The sequence below is a fragment of the Sceloporus undulatus genome, chromosome 4, assembly GCF_019175285.1.
Source record: "Sceloporus undulatus isolate JIND9_A2432 ecotype Alabama chromosome 4, SceUnd_v1.1, whole genome shotgun sequence".
NCBI lineage: Eukaryota > Metazoa > Chordata > Lepidosauria > Squamata > Phrynosomatidae > Sceloporus > Sceloporus undulatus.
The window spans coordinates 145,349,141-145,374,031 of NC_056525.1; the positions used below are offsets into that span (position 1 = coordinate 145,349,141).

The 24,891-nt window shown below is 38.7% G+C and overlaps 1 protein-coding gene across 4 annotated transcripts in view; it reads right to left on the reverse strand.

The window, feature by feature from the left end:
• The window catches only part of CTNND2 (catenin delta 2), a 557,661-nt gene that overhangs the window by 129,631 nt on the left and 403,139 nt on the right, over positions 1-24,891 (reverse strand). For all 4 annotated transcript variants that reach the window (XM_042464992.1, XM_042464991.1, XM_042464993.1 and 1 more), the window contains one exon: positions 1,197-1,410. In XM_042464992.1, coding sequence (XP_042320926.1) covers positions 1,197-1,410 — 214 coding nt within the window. The remainder of the gene's footprint in view (positions 1-1,196; positions 1,411-24,891) is intronic.

Genomic DNA, 24,891 nt, shown 5'->3' on the forward strand with positions numbered 1-24,891 from the left:
GCCAGTGATAATACCATTTAAAGTCAATCAATTGAAAACCCTGTTAAGTGGAATTCCCATTTAAGTTCACGTGTTTCAAGAATATACCATACTGTGAGACAGAAATGAAGGGTATACAATAGTGCTTGAAAAACAAATAAGAGGATCCTATCTAATATACATCTATCTGTGCTGCATAGCTGTCTATTTATCACATAAGCAGATAACACAGAAGCTTTCATGGAATACATGGACTGTAATTGATTAAAATGATTAGCAGTTTGCTCTTCATTTGTCCATAATCAGCTTGCAGACTGCTCCCTGGAGGCAAAGGACAGTCAAAACAACCAAACACAGAAGCAGTAGGTTGAATCTAAGTAACAAGTTTTGCATTATTGGGCCTGCCAGTAATTCTGTCACTCAGCAGGATGCAGCTCCTAAACACCATGTAGCACAGCATCCTTGTGACAAGGAGAATTTAATTAATCCTGCCTAACAGGTAAGAGATGAAGAATGGCATGATTAAGACATGGAATTAAATTTATATTTATATATGCATTTTAAAAATCTCCATTTAGAATCCATAACTGGAGCTGAATCACATAGCCTGCAGTGCAGCAAAAACTATACACCTGATTATACTATACACTTGGAGGGAATGATCCATTGGCCTCAAGTCATTAAAAACAACAATGAATAATTAGCAAATGTCTTAAAATAGAATTCCCCCTTGTACACTTCCCAATTATCAACTTGGTGTGGGAGAATTTAGTCCTACTCTCCCATTTTCTATTCAAGGATGAATTAAAACACTAGCAGTGAAAAGGCTGACAAAATTTTCAATTAAAACAGCACAGAATTGTATCACAAAACCTATTTTTCCAATATCCAGGAGCAATAGTGCAACTGCAAGTAAAAATACACATGACTAGTAAAGTGGTTTCCTAATGAGTCTGTGTTTATGATATATGTGTTTTTCAAAGCCTATGTATATGATATATGTGTTTGCAAATGCAAGATCCCCCCCTCCACATTTTTCACCCTTTGAAATTCAAGGATGCACATAAAGTAGCTTTGCTACAATCCATCATGGAAGTTAGGTGTGCCTTAAACTCATTTAAATCTCTTGCTTGGCTAGCCGAGTTTTGAAAAGCACTGGATACTGAGCTTATTCTTAGCTAGTCCTTCTTATATAATAAATGAAAAATAACTCAAACCTGTGACAAGTTCTCTGATTTCCAAATCTGTGGTCTTGCGGAGTAATCGTACTAATGCTGGAATACCCCCACAGTTTTTCAAAGCAATTTTGTTGTCGTCATTGGCCTTCCCATACACCAAGTTCCTCAGAGCTCCACAGGCACTACGGTGGACTTCTGTCATCCGATGGTCCAATAGGTCCACCAGCAATTGTATTCCCCCTTGTCTCCTTATCTGTAACAGCAAAATAAAATAAAGCGGATGAAAGGCTGTCAATGAAGCTTCATATACCACCAATTTTAATCAGTTTGAGAGAGGAAGGGGAAGTGAGCAAGAGGCTAAGAAGACAAAGTTCTGGACAAACCCTCTTTAGCTGGGCCAAATATTTTTATCTGGAAATAACACAATAGTGATCAAAACAGCTGGGCTGGTAATGAAAGAGCTGCTTTGAAGGAAGAAACAAAACAAGCTACCTGCAGGGACAAATGGCTCCAGTGGACTTACAGTACTATCTGATTTACTTCTGACATATGCATATACTGACAGCTGTCATGAAAATTACTGTCAAGAAAAGCAGTGTCTAACTTCTTTTTTTTAAATTTGAATTTGAAATAACATCTTGATTTCAATTCCATTACGTGCAGCAGTGTACGACAACAAATTATAGACATAAACATTCTTTTCTTTATAAAGTCCAGGGTCTAACGTCTTATAGTAACTGTGTACCAATGCTGTAGCTGTACAAGACTATCAGCTGCAGTGTGAAAAGGAGGAAAGAGTACCCCTTTCTTATAAACGATTATGATGAACACACAATTAAAAGCAAAACTCTAACTGAAGCGCAATGTAGCTATAGCTCCAAACAGAAACATTTAATGTATTTTTTATATATTTTATCAAGGAAAAGGGATCAAAATATATAGGATTCACAATGAGAACTTTGAATGAATGTGTAAAAGAGATATTAAAGATAGGTGCATTGTAAGTAACCCAAATAAATCAGATTTTTTCCTATTTGGCTGCAGACTTGGACAGGAAAGTGCATTTCTAAAACACTGCATATAATTTCAGTGACCTTATTACAGGGTTTTCAGTGAGAGAGTGTGACTGAATGGGAAATCAAACCCTGGTCTCATAGTCCAATGCTCAAACCCCCTTGCTGGCCGCAGGCATATTTTCTCATTTTTGTTGGGCTGGTTTTCTTTTCCTTTTAGTAGATGTCTTATAATGTATAAATATTTATCAATATTGTAGGCCACTTCAGAGTTTTGAGTTCAAAACCAAGATACAAATCCGCAATATACACAAACAACATTTTAAATGTAGTAGCAAGAAAATACTCCAGAAACCTATGAATGAATTATGAAGAAATATTTTTTTCCTGAAAGAAATGTAACTAGAATAATTCAATAGCAGTAATAAAATTGTTTTAAACCAACCATGGTAATCTTTAAACATGTATGTTCATGAGATGGCCAGTCCCCCCCCCCCAAACAGTCTGCTGGTTATCTATATTCAGCCTATATTGTGCAATGGAAAAATGCTAGAAAGCCATAGGTGGGATAACTTTTTTTCTTAGTTTTTCCATTGGGGCAGAAAGAATATTTCAAGATTTACAAACAAAATAGATAAAATGTGTGTGTTTTGGTTGAAAAACTCTCTTTAATACTAGACTGAAGACAGTCTTCACGTTTTAAAAGTTAACCTGTGTTTCTACATGGTTTTTGAGTAGAAAACAGCATTTTCTGGGCAGAAATTGTATTTTTTTGCACTATGCAGAAAATGCTACACAAAAATTACAAAAAAATTTTTTGCACAAAAATTATGCATTTTGCACAATGTGTGAAGAATATGAAAAAACTGCACACCTTTTAGAGTCTTTCTCACACTGGAAGAAAATTGTAAAAATTACTCACTGTTTCAGTCAAGAACAAAATTTAGTGAAGAATCACATCTCCATTCTCCTTTTGCTTTTAAACTATTTAAAAACTGGAGAAGTGAAGCTTAAGTAGATTTTAGGATGTTTGATTTCTTCAGCCAATTTTCTAACCAACATGCTGGTTATGTTAATTAACATTTTGATCAGGCATATGCATTGCTAAATCATAAAGAATATTAATAAAGACGAGGACCAATGCAGTATTCCTCTGTAGATGTTTGTGATAATATTGTAACATAATTATTCTATATGACTGTATTCAAATTTAAATATTAGTCCAGGCTGCAATGTCTAAGACTTAGGGTTAATGTAAAGTCCACGTATCTCCAATACTGTAGATGGAACAATAAACAGGAAAGACTTTTATTCACTATCTATAAAACAAATGTTTATCCTTGAAATTTAAAACAAACCCTTATTGATATGTTCAGGTTGTGGGGACTTATATGCAGACCTTTGGCTGGGACAAAGCTTAGTGTAAATTAATGCTTGTAACTATAAACTGTGATTTCTTTTACATGGGGGGAGAGAGAGAGAGATTGCTCAGTATTTTAGAAACCTATTAAGGACCGATACCATTTCCTAACTATTCCTCCCCCTATTTTAAGAGAAGTGATCTAAGCATAACAACATGCAAAAGTAGCAAGTACTATAAACTAACCATACTCTAAATAAAAGGATATAAATACAATGAAAAACATACTGAAATAAAATATTGAAAAAGTTGGCAGGAGGAAAAAGAAAGGAAATGACTCCCCTAAGAACAGCATAACAGCCTCTTCTAAAAGAATTTTCCAATTTCTTTCAACACCGCTTCTTCAAAGCCTATGCAAGGAAAAGAATAATTTTACCCTGCAAGCAGTAAACAAATTGCATTCACCTTCCTTTGCCTCCTCAGTTTTGCCTTTTACTGCCTGTGATAAGTACCAGCCAAGGCACTTACTCATCCTAACTGCCTGGCAATGAATTACAGCTGGGTGCGCATGTGGCAGAGCGGCCTGCAAGCCTACTGCTCCATTAATGCTCTGTTACCTGTCTTTGAGTGAGCATCAAGGTCATTTACTCCCATTTAGAAATGTAAGAGGGCTTGAAAATCCTACAAGTCCCACATAACCTGTCCACCTCTGCTAGAGTGGCAAAGGATTAATATACTGTATACCAAAGACGGTTGTAACTCATAAACCTATTTTTGTGCTTCTGAAAAACATGAACAATGTATAAAACCATGCAATCATTGATTTGGAATCTGTCAAGAACCAATCCCAATGTTCTTCCTATTGTTTGTCCTTGAAATTTAAGCCTTTAATGGATCTGTGAAAAGGCAGACCATAAACAATAGACAATTTCTTTATCCATGGTTAACAATTTTATTTTGTTGTTGGTGGTGGTGTCATAGTCCAACACTCAAACCACTATGCCTTGTGTTACTGGAACCTAAACAGAATTATCTTTTTGAGACACATTCACATAGCACTAAGCCAAGAGTCTAGCAAATCCTAATTTACCATGGAGTGGCACATTGGGGAATGCAGACTGTTTACTTCCTCTTACTTCTTCACATCAGTGACAGTGGCGAAACTATCAAGAAACAAATTGCTTACAATGATGTTTGAATCTTAAATCCTGTTTTTTTTGTATGCTTTTACAAGCCAGGGTCATAATCAATGTTTGTCTTGATTATAAATCTGGTTTGTTTAGGAGCAACCACTAAATCATAAAGAGCAGCCACCAGAATCTTGAGTTCAGATGTCACAATAAATGTTTGTCTTCTGACAAGTTTAGCACTTCCCCTACCAAGAGGAGGCAAGCAAGTGCGAACAAGATGCATGATCAGTACACAATTTGTTCTTGTTAAGCCAGGATTTCCCTGTCCTCTCTAAACACAGCAGCTGAAGCACAAAGTGGGAAAATCTAACTTTGATATTGTTATTTCCCTCATTTTCTCTATTATAAGTAATACAAATCCTTTTCAGTCATTCAGTATCCATAGATAAGGAACGAGGACAATTGCTTGTCCTATTCCCAAGCAGAGGAAAAAGTTTACTTCATGAAGCCCACAAAATTAAAATGGATTTTCACAACTTAATCAAAGATCTCTTAACATGTCTTCATATATCTGACCTGTTTAGCTTTGGCTTCTCAAAAAGTTATGATTTCTTTGTCACTAGCCAATCTTATTGCAGATGCTGTTTCAAGGAATTATGCTGTTGATATTATAGCAGGGATGAGACTCATGTGGCCATCCAGATGTTGTGGGACTGCAACTCCCAATTCCTAGCCAACAGAGCCAGTGGTGTGGGATGCTGGAAGTAGTGGTTTCACAACATCTGGAGGGTGGTTCCCACCCCCTGTGTTATAGCATATACTTCATGTCAGATTTCTACCTGGGATGATCTGCTTTCTGGCCCTTTCTTTAATAAATCATGGCCTGTTACAGACTGCCAAAATAAAGCTGCTTCGGGTCTCTTTGGAGGTATGTTGTTTAAATGATGCATGCATCCTAAGAATCTGGAAGCTGCACCAAAGCTGCACTCCAGTGCTTAGGAATGGAGTGTGGCTTTGGCGCGACCTCCGGACTCTTAGGACCCATGCATCATTTAAACAGCATACCTCCAAAGAGACCCGAAGCAGCTTTACTTTGGCAGTCTGTAACAGGCCCATGATTCCTATTTGCTTTTTGGGGATAGAATTTTGTTGATATTCACATATACAACACACTGACTCACACACAGCGACAGGAGAACTAAACTTTCTGCCTACTTTTTCCAATTAAGTCTGGAAGGAGCAGGGAACACATGCACTTTAACACCAGTATATGTACAGGAAAATGCAGGTACCAAAAATACTGGTGCACTATTTTCCATCCAGCTTCTCAGAATGATTTGCTATTCCTCAGTAGTTTTCATAAAACCTCTATTGTAATTATTTTACTAACACAGAATGTTTTAGACGCCAGTGTAATACTTGTTGTAGCATCAATGGTATAGGACATAGGAGAAGAGAAGAGGTTGCAGTGATGTACAGCAGGAGAAAGAGAGATAAAGCAATAATCTTTGGCGCTGAAAATAATTCAACCCTTGGAATGAAAATAAAGTGTCATAAATCCATGAGAATGTCGCCATTCTCATCTGTGCAATGTTGGCAAGTGTGTTATGGACACTACTCTCCTTTATATAAAGCACAGGAGGGAAAATTGGTGAAATACATGAAGAGAGAAAAGTACCCTTCACAAAGGAAGATCCCATTCTGGAAACAGGGCTTATTAAGAGAGAGAGACAGAGATAACTTATTTTCTTCCACTAGTCAGGAAAAAGCCAAACGAAAACAGTATTAGCTGTCTATTACTCCGTTATGTCTCCAGTGCCTTCAAGCTCAGGGACAAAGCTGTCAAAATGAGGAACAGTCAGGGATAAAATACTATGAATTGGCCAAGACAGTAGTGTAAGACTGGGAGAAGAGTGAATGTATCACTCTCTAAAAAAATGCTGCAGCCAACTCTGTAAGAAGTCACTCTCTTAGTTGTTTCTGGCAAACAACAATCATTTCAAAGTGACAAAGAAGTTTAGCATTGAGTTGGCATGCACTTATGCAGTTAAGATTAATCCACAAGCTTTACCGAGTGATTTGTATATATTTTTTTATTCAGAAGTATATGTGTCAGACCTTCTATTCATACTGGGTCCACTATGTGTGAGGGAGTTTAAATCACATCTACCTGTTAAATTCTCCCTGGTGTGTGTATATGTAGGTTAAAGGGCTCCTCGCAATATGTCATGAGACCGATTTAAGATCAAATTTGGCAGTATCTGATATAGTACCGTTATCTCTCATTGTGGTACAAATGCATGGGCAGGATACCCCAGCCTTGGCCAGTGGTATTCCATCCATGGTTCTAGCCCATCCCTGCCCCTGGATTTTTGTGACAACAGGCAGCTTCACAGACGCACCCTAAGCAGCATCATGCTACATCCTTCTTACTTTGTCACCACCACGTTTCTTCTGAAGTTTCCCAACGAAACCTGTAAGGGCAGAAATGGGGTGCCTGGCTTCACCCACATGGGCAGCCATGCCTTCCAACATCACAGGCTGTAACTGCAGCATTGGCGGCAGCTAAGAGGGAGTTGGATTATGCAGTCTTCCAGCTGTTGTGCTAGAGTTTCCAGGAAACAGTGCCGCAAACAGCTGGTCTTTTAAGACTGTGCTAAGGGCCTGTTGGGCCAGAACTGTCAGATTAATCTGTGGTTTGGCCGATCTCAGCCTGAGGCTATTTTCCTCTGTCTGCTTACTGACTGAATAAAATAGGTAGAACACTGACAGCTTATCACAGTGTTTAAAAGATCTTTCATTGACATGTACTGACACTTATGAAAAGGGAATAATAATAATTGGGTTTCGTGTCTGCGGAATCAGAAAAGCTGTAACCAGTTCAGATACTGTAACACAAGGTGGTGCAGTGGATAAATGCCAGTACTGTAGCCACTGACTCAGAAACCATAAAGTTCTGAGTTCAGTACCAGCCAAGGGCTCAAGCTCGACTCAGGCTTGCATCCTTCTGTAGGTTGCTAAAATGAGTAGCCAGCTTGTTGGGGGCAATTAGCTTACAGTTGTAAATCTCTTAGAGACTGCTTACGTGGTGTGAAGTGGTATATAAATGAAGCTGCTATTGCTATTGTAATATTGCATAATGTGGGAGCCTGTTTTGAATTCTACAACCCGGCTTATAAAGAAGACAATTACAAGACAGAAAAGGAGCATATAAAAGTCTGCAGTGAATAAATCTAATGTATTTTAATTGTAATAATAGGTATGAGACCTCCATGGACTGATTACTAATTCTGATTTTGTTTTAGTTAGGGGTGTGTGTGTGGTGTGCCTTCAAGTTGTTTCCAACTTATCATGTAGTTCTCTTGGCAAGATTTGTTCAGAGGAGGTTTGCCATTGCCTTCCCTTGAGGCTGAGAACATTTGATTTGCCCAAGATCACCTAGCAGATTTCATGGCTGAGCTGGGAATTGAAACTTTACCTCCAGAGGTAGGATTGTGCAAATAAATGACTAACAGAGTTGTGAAGTTCTTGCTCATTTTCCATAGTTCAGGTTTTTCGGGGCTACCCATGCAGAGGCTGAAAGCGACATGTCCTCTCCCCAGTCTTTCAAGTAACTTGCTTTTAATCATCCCATTGATGTTAAATGATGGCACCAGAATGTTGAGGGGAAAGCTTCCTGAATACCCTTTCATTTGAAACAAACAAAATCTCTCAAGAGTTCACTTCATTCACCACGTTCCCTTTAATTTACTTTCTCTGCCTTCTTCTCTTTAAATATAGGTTTCTATGTTCCTACTAAAGGCATTTCGAGTGCTAATTAGCCCTCTTTGCACCAAATGCACCATATCTGCAAACACTCTCCCTACACCTGTTTTTTGTTTGTGCTTCCCCTCGTTTAGTAAAAATACACACAACATAGTTGTGAGGAGGGGGTATAAAGTCCTTTCCTTCACAGCTGCTGCCTTAACCCCTCCCCCCCACACACCAGAAATGGTAATACAGTATGTATCTTCTTCTCTTGTAAGTGGAAAAGTTGTCTTGGGAGTTGAAGATGAATGGATGTGACTTACAGATGCCTGAGGATGTATCCACACTGCAGAATTAATGCAGTTTGACACTGCTTTAACTGGCATGACTCTATCACAAAGAATTCTGAGATCTGTAGTTTATTGTGGCACCAGAGCACTCTGATCAAGACAGCTAAACATCTTATAAAACTACAAATCCCATAATTCTGTAGCATTGAGACATGGCAGTTAAAATTGTGTCAAACTGCATTAATTCTGCAGTGTAGATGCAGCTTCAGTGTAGATGCAGCTTCAGAGACTAAAGAGACAGATGGGCGGCCCTTCGAGCCCTGGAAATAGGCAGCGGCAACCACACAGCACAAAAAACCAACCACGGCTTTTTTTGTGCTGTAGAAGGGGCACCATAACCACCAAGGCATGGTGTTATGATGCCCTTTGTGCGCAGTGCTATTTGGGTGCTGCGCATGAGGGGCGTCATCATGGTGCCCCCCATGTAAATGGGTACGCGCCAAGATGGTGCCCCAGGGGAGGAAGAAGGGCTTCGGGTGTGTAAACGCTCAGCCCTTCTTTATCCCTAGAATGTAGCCAGGCTGGCACAGAGTGCCGGTCTTTACTGCCTCAAAGAGCCAGACAGTGCCTTCTTTCCCTCCTCTCAAAACTTCCACTTAGGCCAGCCACAGTGGCTTTGTATAAGCAAGAGAGCATGGGGCAGTAACTGAATTGCATCTAGCAGTACAATTGGGCTTCATCTAGTTTAGGTACATGGAAGAGGAGGAGGAAGAGGAGAAGAAGAAGAAGAGATAAAAATGTATTTTGAATGCCCTGTATTAAACTAAAACAATGGCACTAAAACACTAATAAAGAAAACATAACCTAATTGTATATTTTCAAAAGAGTAGCTAGAAAAAGTGACATGTAATATAATGTGAAAATGTGGGCAAGATTTATTGAAAACCCATTTATCTGCAACATCATGGCTTAATTTAGCCTCATTAGCACAGTAATTTGTTGCAGGTTACAAAATGTACTGGATCAATTTGAGCTCAAAGTAGAGTGGAATGGTATGCAAATTGCTGTGCTAGTTCAAAATGTTTAATTTGTTTAGGAAATATGAATTATGATTGGAAACTAAGGCATCATTTTAAAATTGATTTGCAAAATTGCAAAACTGTAATTAAGAATGTGTTAGTTCAGGTAGCCATACCTACCTTTTAAACATATGTATACAAAATTTTATAAAAAACCCACCTTATGGTTATAAATCATATTGCACTCTATGTATTGCATATTTTTATATCTCCTATACTGAACTTATCTAGAATAGTAATATAACTATTACTTTGGTTATTATCCTTCAGCCTGACAGTTCCCCTTTTAATATAGCAGTTGGGTTAGATCTGAAGATCTTAATGTCTTTGTAATGGGAATGGGCAGTGCCTGAGAAAACACAGAGTATTATAAAAGAGCCATCATAATGTAGTGGTTTCAACATTGGATTAGGACGCTGGAGACTAGGATTTGAATTCTGACTTGGCCATGTAAACCCCTTGGGCAAGTCACCCTCTTTCAGACTCATAAAAGGGCAATGGCAAAACTCCATGGGAAGAAACTTGCCAAGAAAACCCCATGATAGGTTTGCCTAAGTCGGAAACAGCTTGAAAGCACACAACAGTGTGATGCGGCAGCTAAAAAGGCCAATGCTATTTTAGGCTGCATCAATAGAAGTATAGTGTCTAGATCAAGAGAAGTAATAGTGCCACTGTATTCTGCTCTGGTCAGGCCCCACCTAGAATATTGTGTCCAGTTCTGGGCGCCACAATTCAGAAAGGACATTGAGAAACTGGAGCGTGTCCAAAGGAGGGCGACAAAAATGGTGAAAGGTCTGGAAACCATGCCCTATGAGGAACGACTTAGGGAGCTGGGGATGTTTAGCCTGGAGAAAAGAAGGTTAAGAGGTGATATGATCGCCCTGTTTAAATATTTGAAGGGATGTCATATTGAAGAGGGAGCAAGCTTGTTTTCTGCTGCTCCAGAGAACAGGACCCGGAACAATGGATGCAAGCTACAGGAAAAGAGATTCCACCTGAACATTAGGAGGAACTTCCTGACAGTAAGGGCTGTTCGACAGTGGAATGCACTCCTTCCTCGGAGGGTGATAGAGTCTCCTTCCTTGGAGGTCTTTAAACAGAGGCTGGATGGCCATCTGTCAGGGATGCTTTGATTTGGATTTCCTGCATGGCAGGGGGTTGGACTGGATGGCCCTAGTGGTCTCTTCCAACTCTATGATTCTATGATTCTATAACAACAAACCACAAATGTACACAAAGGCTATCATATTACAGGAGCACACCTTCTCTTCACTAAAGTGTATCTCCTTTCGACACTCGGAGCATTCAATTCGGAGCATTCAATGGGTTTAGAAAACATGGTCGCATGCATGACTACTGAATTCAGTTTAGCCATGAAGGGAATGAACAAGGGAAAGGATAACTAAACCAAACCAACCAAACAAAAATGAATTACAGTATCATCAGATGTACCTGTATATAGTCATAGGCAATCCTACAGTATTCCTCTTCATATTGAAATATTGGCTTATCACTAGGATATAATCTTTCTCACCCAGACTATACTTCTGTAACTTTAACACCACTGTGTAAATCCAATAGGAAGCTCTATCACTTAAACAAATCATAAATCTAAGTCATAATTCTCACTCAAAATGACCTACTTGTATTTTAAACTGTGAAAAATTTAATGATTTTTTAAATTCTTAATTGATGAAATGACGATGAAAAACTGACAAAGTGCATAGAGCAGAAAATATTCCTTCTCTTGAGAGATACAATGTTTAGATTTAGTCTACACTACATTGCACATGATGACATTTATTAGTTCTCAATGTTGAAAAATGTAAAGGTCGCACATGAAATGAAGTATGCACTTTATCATCATCTAAGGAACCAAATGTCACATAATTGTGCGGCATGAACTAATTCACTAAGATGAATGAGAAATTATACTCCAGCTTCTTGCAAGCATTGCTAAATGGTATGCTTCAAGGTGCCTTTTTTCAAGCTGAATTTCACAAACATTAGCTTTGTCTTGCAAGAATATTGGCAAATGATGCAGATTAATTTCCTTCAGTTTTATAAATACAGTAAATAATTCTAGAGAAATGGTAAGTGTATTTTGAATTGCAAACGGGCCTGGAAATAAGTGTACATGTAACATGGACAAATTAGACTTCCTTGGCAAATGAGCAAGTGTCATAAAAACATATGGTCCAATCCCTTCCCTGACCACATTAGTCTGAAGGTCCAAGTTATTTTAAACTATATTAATTGCAATTTGTCTCTTTGACATGTTTAGAACTCAGTATACAAGTCAACCTATTTTTGGAATACAACTTCAGTACATGACTTTTGCCACCCTTTGTAGAAATAAACTGGCAAAAAACATATGGGATCTGGCAAGTCTGAAGAGATTTCCCCTGGACAAGCTAAGATAGGAACTTCAGTAGAACCAAACATTCTAGTGACATCTACATCTAAAAGCTGCTCTGACATGGCGTAACTGGAGGGCAAAGGAAAGAAAACACAATTGATTTGCTCTTCATGATCTCATGCTTCTCCATTTCATCTTTCTCATTAGGGAAAATGAACAGAGTCAAATTCAGAGAAGGAAGCACAGGAAGCTGGAACTGCATATCACTGGAGGACAATAAGCAGATTTTTCTTATCTCTAGAGTGTTAGAAGTGTCTGCCATGCCTTCTCAGTTTTCATTACTAACCGTCCTCTAAGGTAGCATTATTGTCTCTGCATTGTAAACCATGTTGGAAAATGCTTTGGCTGAAAGATGATCTTAGTAGTGTGTGCACATTTTTGAATGAATGCACCAGAGGGATAAGATAGGCAACATCTGCACTGCAGAAATAATGCTGTTTGACAGTGCTTCAACTGCCATGGCTCAGTGCTATGGAATTCAGGGATTTGTAGTTTTTGCAGATATTTAACCTTCTTTGACAGAGAGCTCTGGTGCCACAACAAACTGCAAATCTCAGGATTCCACAGGATGGAGCCATGATAGTTAAAGCAGTGTCAAACTGCATTATTCCTGCAGTGCAGATGCAGCCATAGTCCAAAATGAACATACTGCTGTTGGGAAGTGGAAGTTAAGAGAGTAATGATTTGTTCAAAACTACACAGACATGAAACAGATGGGCCAAAAGGACTGTGGCAGGGCTGGGTCAGCGCAATTTGCACTGGGGCCGTGGCAACTTCACACACCCACTTACCCTGATCTGGGCCACCACTGAGGTCCTACACTGGGCTGTCAAAAAGGAGCAGTTTTTACCACTCCTTTTTGGCCTGATTCTTTTGCGAAGACATGGGTCCATCATGGTTTCTCTCCGTGTTCAAGGTGTGCATCATCTAAATGCTATGCCTCAAACACATGGGAAGCTGCATCATTTGGCTCGTCCGTTTTGGGCCACAGTAAGTTTAAACCTCACAGTGCGGCTCACAGCTTGAGCCTTTGGCTAGCTATTTGGAAACAAGTCCCTACAGGTTCTATGAGGATTATTCCCAAATAAGTGTGAACACAATTGAATTCTTAATCATTTACTACACCATACCAACAAACCATCTTGCAACCTTCACCTTTCCTTTCATTACATATATGTTGTCTTTGATAGGAACTGTATCTGTTTTGCCAATTCATTTTCTTAGGTAATTTTCCTAGGTGAGCTGTTATTGGTCAAAGAGCTGGTGACTTGAATCAATTGACTCAAACTTGACTTGGACTCAAGTTGTTTCAATTACTCAATCTGGACTTGACTTGGCAATAAATGATGCACTGACTCGACTTGACCAGAGATTTGCATATTTTTAATGACTGATCTGCTAGTTTAATTTCATCCTGAAAAAGTAAATGTGTTAGGCAATGGGCATGAAGTGGGGGTTGAGGACTACTCAGCAATCTGTCCTCACTGTACATTGGGGAAGACTTCTAAAGCTTTTCAAAAGCTTTAGAAGGATCCTTCCACCTCAAGCCCATTGACTAACACATTTGTTATGCCCCTCTGATAAGCCCCCTGCCCCCAACTTTGGGCATTTCTTCTTGATTTTCTACATACTGAAAGCCACATAGTCACCCCCATCTCCTTTTTTTCTGTTAAAGTTGGCTCTCATGCTTGAGACTCAAATTGAGACTTGCCCTGAAAGTACCTTGCAAGGACTTGAGACTCAGCTTGAGACTTGGAAGTACAGATTCGAGACTTGAGCTGATATTTGGAGTAAAAGACTTGAATACATCATTGCTAGATAATAATCAACAGCCCCACTGGTTGACACTCTGTTCCTGGGCACAGTTGAAATTGCTGGTCATAACCAATAAAGCCATATATGGCTTGGCTCCAGGCTATTTGAAGAACCGTTTCCCCCTTTATGATCCCATTGAAACACTAAGAGCTTCAGGAGAGACCATTCTCTCTGCCCTACCACCTTCTAAGTCTCCTTTAGTGAGAACAAGGGAGGGGACCTTCTTGGTGGCTGCTCCTAGACCTTGGAATTCTCTCCCCTGGGAGGCCAGGATGGTTCTATCCTTCCTTTCCATCCATCAGTCAAAACATTATTATCCTGACAGGCTTTTAAAAACTGCCTATGATGGGCTTTTAATGGTGTGCTGTTTTGTGGTTTGTATGTAGTCTTTTCGTGTATTTTAATGGTTTTAACTTTATAACTTGTTCAGTGTCTTTTAGTAACTTTTATATTTATACTGTATTTTTAATTGATTTTTTGTCTAGCTTTAACCTGTTTTATTTTAACATGTTGTAAACTAACTTGATCCCATTATTGGGAGAAAGGCGGGATATAAATGAACAAAATAAATAAATATGGAAATATATTAGATGAATTATGGTAAGTGGTCTGTTGGGAGAAGAAATGCTGGAGGTGAATGGCAATTGGTTTTGTGTGTGAGAGAGAGAGAGGGAGGGGAGAGATTGAAAACAGGGTTGACGCTTGACAGTTGGAGTGTGGTTGTTGTTGTGCTTGAAAGTTCAACAGAGGATTGTCAGCATTGTTTAATGATTGTCTTATTGCATTTTAAATAGGAACATCTAGGTAGACAAATTGTTGTTGTGTGTGTTCAAGTCATTTTCAGCTTATGGTGATTCCAAAACTAAACCAAGTGCTGACTGTGGAATAGATCACAAATTACTCATATCAAAAATAAGAGTAAAATTAAGAACACAAAACCAGTCATCATAGCAAAATATGATCTAAACAATACCTCATTAGAATTTATCAACAATATGAGAAACAGATTTGAGCTACTAAGCATAATAGACTGAGTACCAGAAGAACCATGGACTGAAGTCAGGGACATGATAAAAGAAGGATGCTGACAGACATTCTCAGTAGACAAAAGTAAAGAGAAGAAACCATGAGTGACAGGTAAAGCACTACAAGCAATAAAGGAAAGAAGAGAAGCAAAACAAAAGAGAGATAGGAACAAACTATGAATCAAGAATGCAACAGTGCAATGTCTAGTGTGAAAAGATAAAGAAAACTACTGCAACAATCAAAGTAGAGAAATAGAAGACAACAACAAAAAGAGAAGAAGGAGAGATAGAGAAAATGAAAGGAAATTTCAAACCAAAGACTGGGATGCTCTTTGACATAATTCAAGACCAAGAAGGAATAAAAAGATGCTGGATGCAATACATAGAAGAATTATATAAAAAAGATGACAAAATGAAGGACACGGAACAAAGAGCCATATGAAAATGAACCCCATATTCTGAAAAGCGAGGCGGAAGATGCAAGAAGGGAAATGGTGAAAAACAAATCACCAGGAACAGATGATATTCCAATAAAACTGCTAACTAACATATGACAACACATATGGAAAACAAAACTATGGTCTATAGATTGAAAATGATCAATATACATCCCCATCCACAAAAAAAGAGAAACAAAAAACTGTAGCAACTACTGTACTGCAGCACTAATCTCCCAAGCAAGCAAAACTGTGCTCAAAATTCTGCAACACAGACCTCAACCATACATGGAGAGAGAAATTCTAGAGGTCCAAGTGGGGTTCAGGAAAAGAAGAGGCACTAGGGACTACACTGCAAATATGTGATGACTAATGGAACACACCAGGGAATTCCAAATGAAAATCAGCATGTCCTTTATACACAGAACAGTGGAGGACAGGGAGTCTCATATGTCTCATCCACAAGGTCGCTATTGGTCAAGATCGACTCAAAGACAGTTAATAATAACAAAGGCAACCCTATCACAGGGTTTTCTTGGCAAGATTTGTTCAAAAGAAGTTTGATTGTGCTTTCCTCTGAGGCTGACAGAGTGTGATGTGCCCAAGATCACCCAGTTGGTTTCCATGGCTGAGTGGGTATTTGAATTCTGGCCTTCTGAGTTGTAGTCCAGCAAGCAAACAACTACACTACCCTGGTTAATGGATAGGTTAGACAGGAATATAATACAGTAAGGAACCATAACATAAAAGTAATAACTAGATTAAAACTGCAAGCTTCTGTACCAAAAGCAGTCTAGGTACTTATTTTCTGATACACTGATTTTATGATTCTGATGTTGATGAAAACAAGGAGTGTTGAAACCAGAGAACATAGGCCCAGTTAATAGCAATACGTGTTACACAGACAGGAGCATTATAAGTTGAGGCTACTCCAGGGTAGGCAGACATCCCCCTTTTCCAGTACATGTCCTACATTTCAGCCTTCTGTCCACGAGGAATTCCAAAATGTCCTCCATTTTGAGCATGACTAAGAAACATGAATTTAAATTTATATTAATTTTTAAACTTTTATTTGGTAATGTCCTAGATTCTTCTTTAATTCCTATATTTTGCAGTGCCTTGTCCTCCTTTGTGGTTAGGATCTCTGGTCACCCTGGGCTACTCCTAAGGTTGAAGCCAAATTACATTATTGCTAAGGGAATCCATGAATAGCAGTTGATTTAGCAGCACCAGCAGCATTTCTTCTGACAATAGTAGACTGAACTTATTCAAGAAGGATTTTAATCAGAACTATTATTTGGCCCAGGACACACCATAGTAAGGAATGTGTACTTTTATTCTTTGAAGAGACTTGATAATTGTGAATACTAACTCATATGAACCACTTTCCATATAAAACTTTTCACATTTCCCATATAAATCTTTAGCCTTTTGAAAATTATGACAGGATAACATTTAGGATGACGATATGCTAATGGAGGGCAGCATTTTCAATTGCTTTACTTCTGTTTGTTGAGCTGCTGATTTACATTTCAGGAAATAGATACTGCGCTTTCAATTTGGACTTAAATTGTACAGTTATCATTTTGTGTTTTACATCTTCATAGCTGAACAATGACACAGGCACTATTTTATATACACTGCACAATATAGCAAATTTCATTTTATCAGGGCCCCAAGGTAAAAGTCTCTAGGCATCATGAACAAAATGAAATAACTTTTAAGATGATTTTAAAAACTATTTAAACCCAAAGTTCTGGGGGGCCAACACTATTTCGTAGAGCTATAGTCTAACAACATACTCTGCAGGACACAGGGCTCTGTGAGTACCACAGTTCCATGAAAATGAGAGGGAAAGGTATGGCACTGATTGCAGGATTAAGATTTCTTAACAACTTCAATGCTGCCCCTCCTTTTTTTAAAAAAGATGCAAAAAATCCATTTTCAAGAGTTTGCTGAAATCTTGGAAGTGTGAATCAGTTTTCTGTTGCTTATCTCCTGGATTTTATAAATTGCATAGATTGTTCCACTTTCTGAGAAAGCAAGAATAAATTTTGGAAAAGGGTTGAAAATGTAGACTACAAATACAAATATGAACAATTAGTACATATATATAAGTTTAAAGATTTGGGGTTTTTTTCTTTAAAAATGTATATTTGGCAAGACTTCTTCCAGAACCATGTAGGTGGTGGACAATTGCTGTGTGCTGCGTGCATTGATATTTAATAATTCTCTGGCCATAGGTAGTGATTTCATTATTATTTGAGATTATGATGCTGCACATTTCCTCACCAAAAAAGAGTATACAGAGTATCTTAGAAGTGATTTAAGAATAAAAAACCAGAACCAAATAATTAACATGCATTACACACGGTAAGGAAACTACAATAACAAAACCATGAATACATGCATTTAACCTCTACTTTAGCAGTCTACAACACCTGAAGAGTGCATAAACAATTGGTGGTTGGCATGGGAACCTTTTCCCTTTCCCTTGACGCAGACCCTGTAGGATAGATGATGATGTAAATATGTGAATTGATAAAAAAAGCAACAATATAAAGAAGTGGAGAACAAAGGATTTTGCCTCGAAGATAAGCATGTAGCCCGGCATGGACACTGTGTGTGAGTGCTCTTCTATAGCATGCTGTCGGGCAGAGACCATGTGTCTATTTTCTTTCCTTTTGACAGGTTAACTTGTGTGAAGCTAGAGTGTGTCTGTTTTTTTCTTTTTTCTTATTTACTTGCATTTAGTTGTTTATGTATGCTTTCCTTCCTTTTTCCTTAATTTATTTGTTAGGAACTGGAGGGCAGAACTGTGATTTATACTTACGCTTTCCCATCTTTTACTTTCTTTAACAACTTTCTTGAATCAGAACTGAGTAGTCATTTCATCAGCTTTATATCTAAACCCCACACCTGGAAGCTAGATAGGCCTTGAGTGTTACATTTGACAGCTAGTGGTTGAGATATGAGTTAACACTTGATTGCAAAGCCATGAGTGTTGAATTTGACAGCTAAGAGTTGGGCTGTGAGTGTGTGCACTGAGGTCGAGCTTGGGCTACTAGTGATACAAAACAGGACTTGTTGTTTGCACTGCTCTCTTCCCCATCATTATGGTTACATCTTTTGTTTTTAACAACAATCTGGCACTGGCTGCAATGCCTCTCAGAATATGCCCAACCAGCTTCTTCCAAGGAAAGTGAGATTTCACTTTTCAAATAACGATGTTAACAGTGAAGCACAATACATACGTTAAAAAATACAGATGATTGCATCAACAAAATCTATAATCTAATATTGAACCTTGCCATATAAAAGGTAAAGGCAAAGGTTTTCCCTTGACAAGATTGTCTATTGTATCCAACTGTAGGGGGCAACGCTCATCTCTGTTACTAAGCTGAGGAAGCCAGCATTGTCAAAGACGATCCCATGGTCTTGTGGCCAGCATGACTACACAGAACACTGTTATCTCCCACTGATGTAGTACCTATTTATCTATACTTTACACAATGCTTTGAACTGCTAACATGGGTTCGCAGAAGCTGGGGCTAGTGAAAGGAGCTCCTCCATTATGCAGCCCTGGGCCTAGAACTACCAACCTGCTGACCTTGCAACCATAGTCCAGCCTCTTAACTGATGAGACACGGCATCCCCATTTATTGATGGAAATTACAAACAAAAAGGGGATCTACAATCCACTTTTCCACATTAGTCGCATGTGACGAATAGCGAACTTTGGAGATCAAAATTTATACATTTCACATGCTACTGAAAATAAATAGAAAGGTACAATGAGAGGGGAATAAGAAAGGTTTTCAGAACAAATCTATCTTAACCTAAAGCAGGGAACAAAGACTAATATAGGTGCGTATGTAGGAAGATGCCATTTGGATCAGACTTGTCCAATAAGCCACCATCTCTATTTTAGATCAGCTTTTTTCTGTCATTTATCTATAAAAATTGGGTGTCTGGATTGGATCTGATTTCAGAATACTGTCTCTCTCTTTCCCGCCATCCCCCATCTGTCCCCAACCTGGCAGTGATGCATTAGGGATGTAATTATTCAGTAGTTTTCTTCTGGAAGGAAACAAGAAGCTTAGCAAGTGTCTTCTCACTGTAAGAAAGTCTATAGTTTGTCACTCATTTGTACAAATTTGTCATGTGATTTGCTTTGCATAGAAAACCACATTTTCACAATCACATGTGAACTTTGTATAAAATAAATCCCAGACTGTGGTAGATCTCACCAGTCTAGGATTCATCTCATTAGGTTTTCTTGAGACTTTAGAAACATGTTTTCCAACCATTTTCTGAAGATTTTCCAATATTTTTTCCTATCTCTATGGTTTTTATACAGCATAAACAAGGGTGGAGGAATCTGCTGCTGACTGGGTGGGGTTTGCCTCTTTCATCAAAACAGTACCAGCATACAGTGGATCCTTATTATCCACTGAGGTTTGGGTCCAGGACCGCCATGGATAACAAAATCTGTGGATAGTCATGTCCCATTAAATATAATGGCATAGCAAATGGTGTCCCTTATATAAAATGGAAAATCAAGGTTTGCTATTTAGATTTAGAATTTTTGGAATATTTTCAATCCTGATGTCTAAATCCATGCATAAAAAACTAGATAGGAGGACGATGGTATATGCATCTTAAGATGGGAAGAAGGCAACAGCCACAGCTGCTTCCATGTATGCTTAACACAATTCGTTCCCAGTCTTCTCTTAATCACACACAGTATATGACAGACATAGTTAATAGAGGTACTGGTACCCCTCAAAGATGTTAGGCCCACAGTGTGTAAGCCCCATGTAATCATAAAGTCAATCAATTCTAATTTACTATGTTTGCAGCCACTGCAAACATCAGAGATCTGACTCTTATTGTGATCAGGCATAATGTATGAGGTTTCTATCTTGCTCCTGCCAGCAATCTCCAGTGCAAGGAGGAATTACGACAGAGATCAGCATCTGGATGTCACACTGGAGAACTGGAGGGAGGGAGGCGAAATGTCTGTACACTGTGTCATGAATGGGAGGAAAACTTACCTCCTTTGCTTGCAGCAGCTGCCTGATAAAACATTTTGGGTGGGTGGGGGGGTCAAACAAGGAGACCCCCTTGCTGCTGCTTAGTTGACTATACTAAGGAGCTATAATTAAGTAGCTGATCTAGGATCCTGAACATAGTATTTCAGTCATGCACGTTCTGCTGCACATCCACTTTTGGGGACATTAACACTAACCAAGCCTAGCTTTCAGTGGAATTGCAAACATAAAAATAAAAAAAATATGTAATAATCTGGTTGAAAGATAAAGAGCCAACCTACTCTATAAGATGCTGATTCTTAGAAAGCGATAGACTTTTCTCCCCCAGAAATGTGATTCACACTTCATGTCTGAGCAATCAGACTTGCAAATGAAGCCTGTTCATCACCAAACAAAGTAAACTAATTGCAAAGGTGGAGGTGGGAAAAGTTAGCGCTAGGACAATCAGACATCTTTATTATTACAGCACTTCTAAAGATGGAACAGATCCTCTAGAACAGTTTGTCCCTAAGCATGATTATGATTAGCTCTGGTAGTTTAAACAATGAAATGAAGTGTGGGGGGTCATAATGATTTAACAATAAAAATGAAATGGGGGGTTCATAAAAGTTGGCTCCTCCATATCCATGAATCCTACACCTATGGATTAGCCTTCCATGGCTTGAAAATGTTTTTTTTAAAAAAAGTATTTCAAAAGCCATTTTATATCATTTTATATAGGGACATTTTCTGTACCACTTTATTAATGGGACATGTGCATCCACGATTTTGATTTCCATGCGGGATCCTGGATCCAAACCCCAGTGGATACCAAGGGCCCACTGCACATATGTGGCCTATAGAGTGCTCAGGGACTGGGAAACATTAGATTTGCAACACACCTATGAAAGACAGTTTAGGGGGAAAAAATGAAGTGGCTTAGAGATGTGAACAAAATGACAAATGACAAATCCCACCCCCATTAAAGCAATTGCAGAACAGGATACAGAACATGTCAGCCTCAAGTAAACTGATAGCAAAATGCCAGAAATGAAAACTTTTTTTTTTCCAATTAAGAAGAAATAAAACTCTCAGCTGGCAATAAAAATAAGCATGCACTATGAGTTGATGTTTAGACAGTCATTTTGGAGGAATGCAAGACAGAAAAGCGAGAATAAAAATCACTAAGCAGCAAAATCAGCAATCTCATAATGGGACTGTTTAATGTTGCAATTGTAACACAAGCGTTTAGCTGACAGTTTCACTCAGTGAAGAAAACACTTTCCCATCCAAAAACAATATTTTGAACAAGATGGAGAGAATATAGAAATGCTTATTTTGGTTGTATGGTTAGAAGTCATCAATATTTCAAGAACAAAAACTCACTGGGAACCATAAAGGAGCCATTCAGCAATGTAGAGAAGGAGTTTTTGGTAGTCTATGGAGCTTGTTGCTTGGTGTTTTAAATCGGCTCCAGCCTCCCAGGCTGCAGCTGGGATGCAGGATGGAGTTGGGGATTATCACACACTAAATTGCTGTCGAATCGCCAGCCGCCATTAGCCCGGGTCCAAGCCATGCTCTGCAGCACTTTTTAGAAGTCAGAGCTTTCCAACTTCTAAAAAGTACTGGCGGAGCACGGCTTGGGCCTAGCAGGGACCTGGTTGATGGCGGCCAGCGATTCGGTGGTGATTAGTGTGAGTGATAATCCCCACCTCCATCGCGCGTTCTGGCTGCAGCCCGGGAAGATGAGCCGGTTTAAAACACCAAGCATAAGCTCCTATGTCCACAAGAGCAAGCCATACTTGTATTAGTAAATCTCTGGGAAACTTAGGAAACCAGAGAAGCAGCCTTGATAATACAGTGTTTTTTATATAGTTTTTGCTTACGTGTTCTATTTTAGGTCCAAAACACACTGCAGAAATAATGCAGTTTGAGATTGCTTAATTGCCCTGCTCAATGCTAGGGAATTCTGAGAACTGTAGTTTTTGTGAGACATTTAGCCTTTCTCGTCAGAGAGCTCTAGTGCAAACATAATTACAATCCCCAGGATTCTCTAGTACTAGGCCAGGGCAGTTAACAGTGGTTTTGAAACTGGATTATTCTGCAGTGTGTTTTGGACCTTAGGTAGGCTTGGTTGTTCTTCTAGCTCTTGCATTCAAAGTTATCTTTGTAGGTAACAAGAAGCAGTAATAAACGTTTATCTGTCAAATATAACGTGACAGCAGAATTCTACTTCCTTGCCAACAAAAGATCCTGGGACATATTGCTGGATGCATGAATCACCCTAACTGTTTCACATTGAATCCAATGTAAGGACTGGAATTTTGTGTGGTAATGTGCTGCAATTTGAATGCACCACATGAATGTCAATGTTAGTTTACAGCAATCCACAGTAGGTTTACTGAAAACATATCTGAAATGCAATTAAAAGCAGTGAAACTGAAATAAATAAAATGGGTTTTTTTTATAAAAAAGATAACAAGGTTTGTGAAAACAACAAACTTATAATTTTCCAAGCTGAACACCAGCCTACCTATTTGTTTGTTGGTTGATGTGTGACTGCGACTGTAAACAAATAGAAACTAACAAGAACCTGGCAGTACTGTTAACGTGCAGCACTAGCTGGATGGGTCACAAGTTGTTCTGGCCTGCTATTGTAGAACTTGTACAAATTATATTTCAGACAAGAAAGGCGTAGGAAAAGGTCTTACCAGTTTTCTTCATACATTCACTTTAGTTATTCCTAGGGTAAAATCATGGGCAAAGATGCATGAAGTGAATGAAAGTGAGACTCCTACTAGAGAGAGGTTGCTTAAGATGGAAGGAAGCAAAGAAATACGATGGACAGTTCACTAGTCACTGTTCCTTTTTTCACATCCTTATCCATTTCTGCTGCACTGTGGCTTTCATGGGAATTAATTTCCCAGCATACAGGAGGAGTCACTGATGCCGGAACCCTTTGTGACCTGTTGTGTCATTGCCACTGATGGCAGGTTGCCATTTTCCATCAGAACAAAATGATGCTGGCATGAAAAAAGCACAATTCAATCCTTTATAGGGTGACCTCATACAAAGAAGTTAGATTGTCTTTAAAATGGCGATGAATTGCTTCAAAAGAATGAATTCTCTGTTTAACAACAACAATAAGTCCAAGAAGTATTTCTGCAGAATTACTGAAAATGCTTTGTTTTCCCCATCACACCACATTTCACCTGTTTGTGGTAGAGTCAGATCTCTTCCTCAATTTTAAACATGTTAATTTAAGCAACTTCCTAAACAGCAACTATCTTCTCAAAAGCCTATCATCCACCATACAAATTCTGATAGATTTTAGACCTGAGCTGAAAATCTGTCATTGGCCTGTTTTTACACACCGAACACTGTATATAGGTTTACTGTCATATTAGCAAGACCTAGTTTTTTCTACAACTACAACCTAATTTGTGCACAATATACTAAGGTAGCAAAATGATGGGCAGAGAAAAGGACATATTACAGGCAACTCACAGCAGATTTTACATACCCAGTTTAGCAAAAACCGACTACTACTAATCAATTCTGAAGTATTGTGAGAACTGATGTAAGAATACATAGGAAGGTGGACTTTCTCATTAGAGGAAAGTTTCTGTGATTAACATACTAATGATCATGGGTTGTGTGTGCATCATTTCCCGCTTTTTAAACTCTATTGGCATTTTAAAAATTCTTTTGGCTAATGAGAGAGTTCCACTGGTGAGGCTCTCCTTCCAGAACTATTTTAAACCATAGTACTTAGGCCTCCAAGGTCCCTAATAACAGCTTAGCCTTCATTCGGTTTCCCCATGATTGTCTGATGGTTTAATTATTCTTAAACATTTTCGTGTTTATTTTTAGCTTCTATTGGTACACAACCCAAAAAAGAAGATAGAACCCAGCTGGGTGGGCTGGCACAGATTTCAGCCTGCTATTTGGGCCAAGTGTAGACCAATAAAGCATTTCATCCAGCAGAGCAGAACTAGACTGGCTTTTGTACTAACCAGAATGATTACTCACAGTTAAGTGCATGCTTCTAAGAACTGGCTAAATGTGAGTTGATAATGCCACTAGTGCTTAATTATACGATGAAAGGTGGTTTTTTGTTGTTATGTGCCTTCAAGTTGATCTGACTTATCAGAGGGTTTTCTTTCGCAATATTTATTCAGAGAAGGCTTGACATTGCCTTCATTTAAAGCTGAGCGAGTGTGACTTGCCCAGGGTGACCTAGCAGGTTTTTCATGGTGAGCAGGGATTCAACGCTCAAACCATACCACCACATTGGCTCTCTGAAAGATTAGTTATGAAAACATTACGGTTAACAGAATCAATGTTGTATATAAATTGGATTTTGGTAGAGAAGTCAGTCACCTG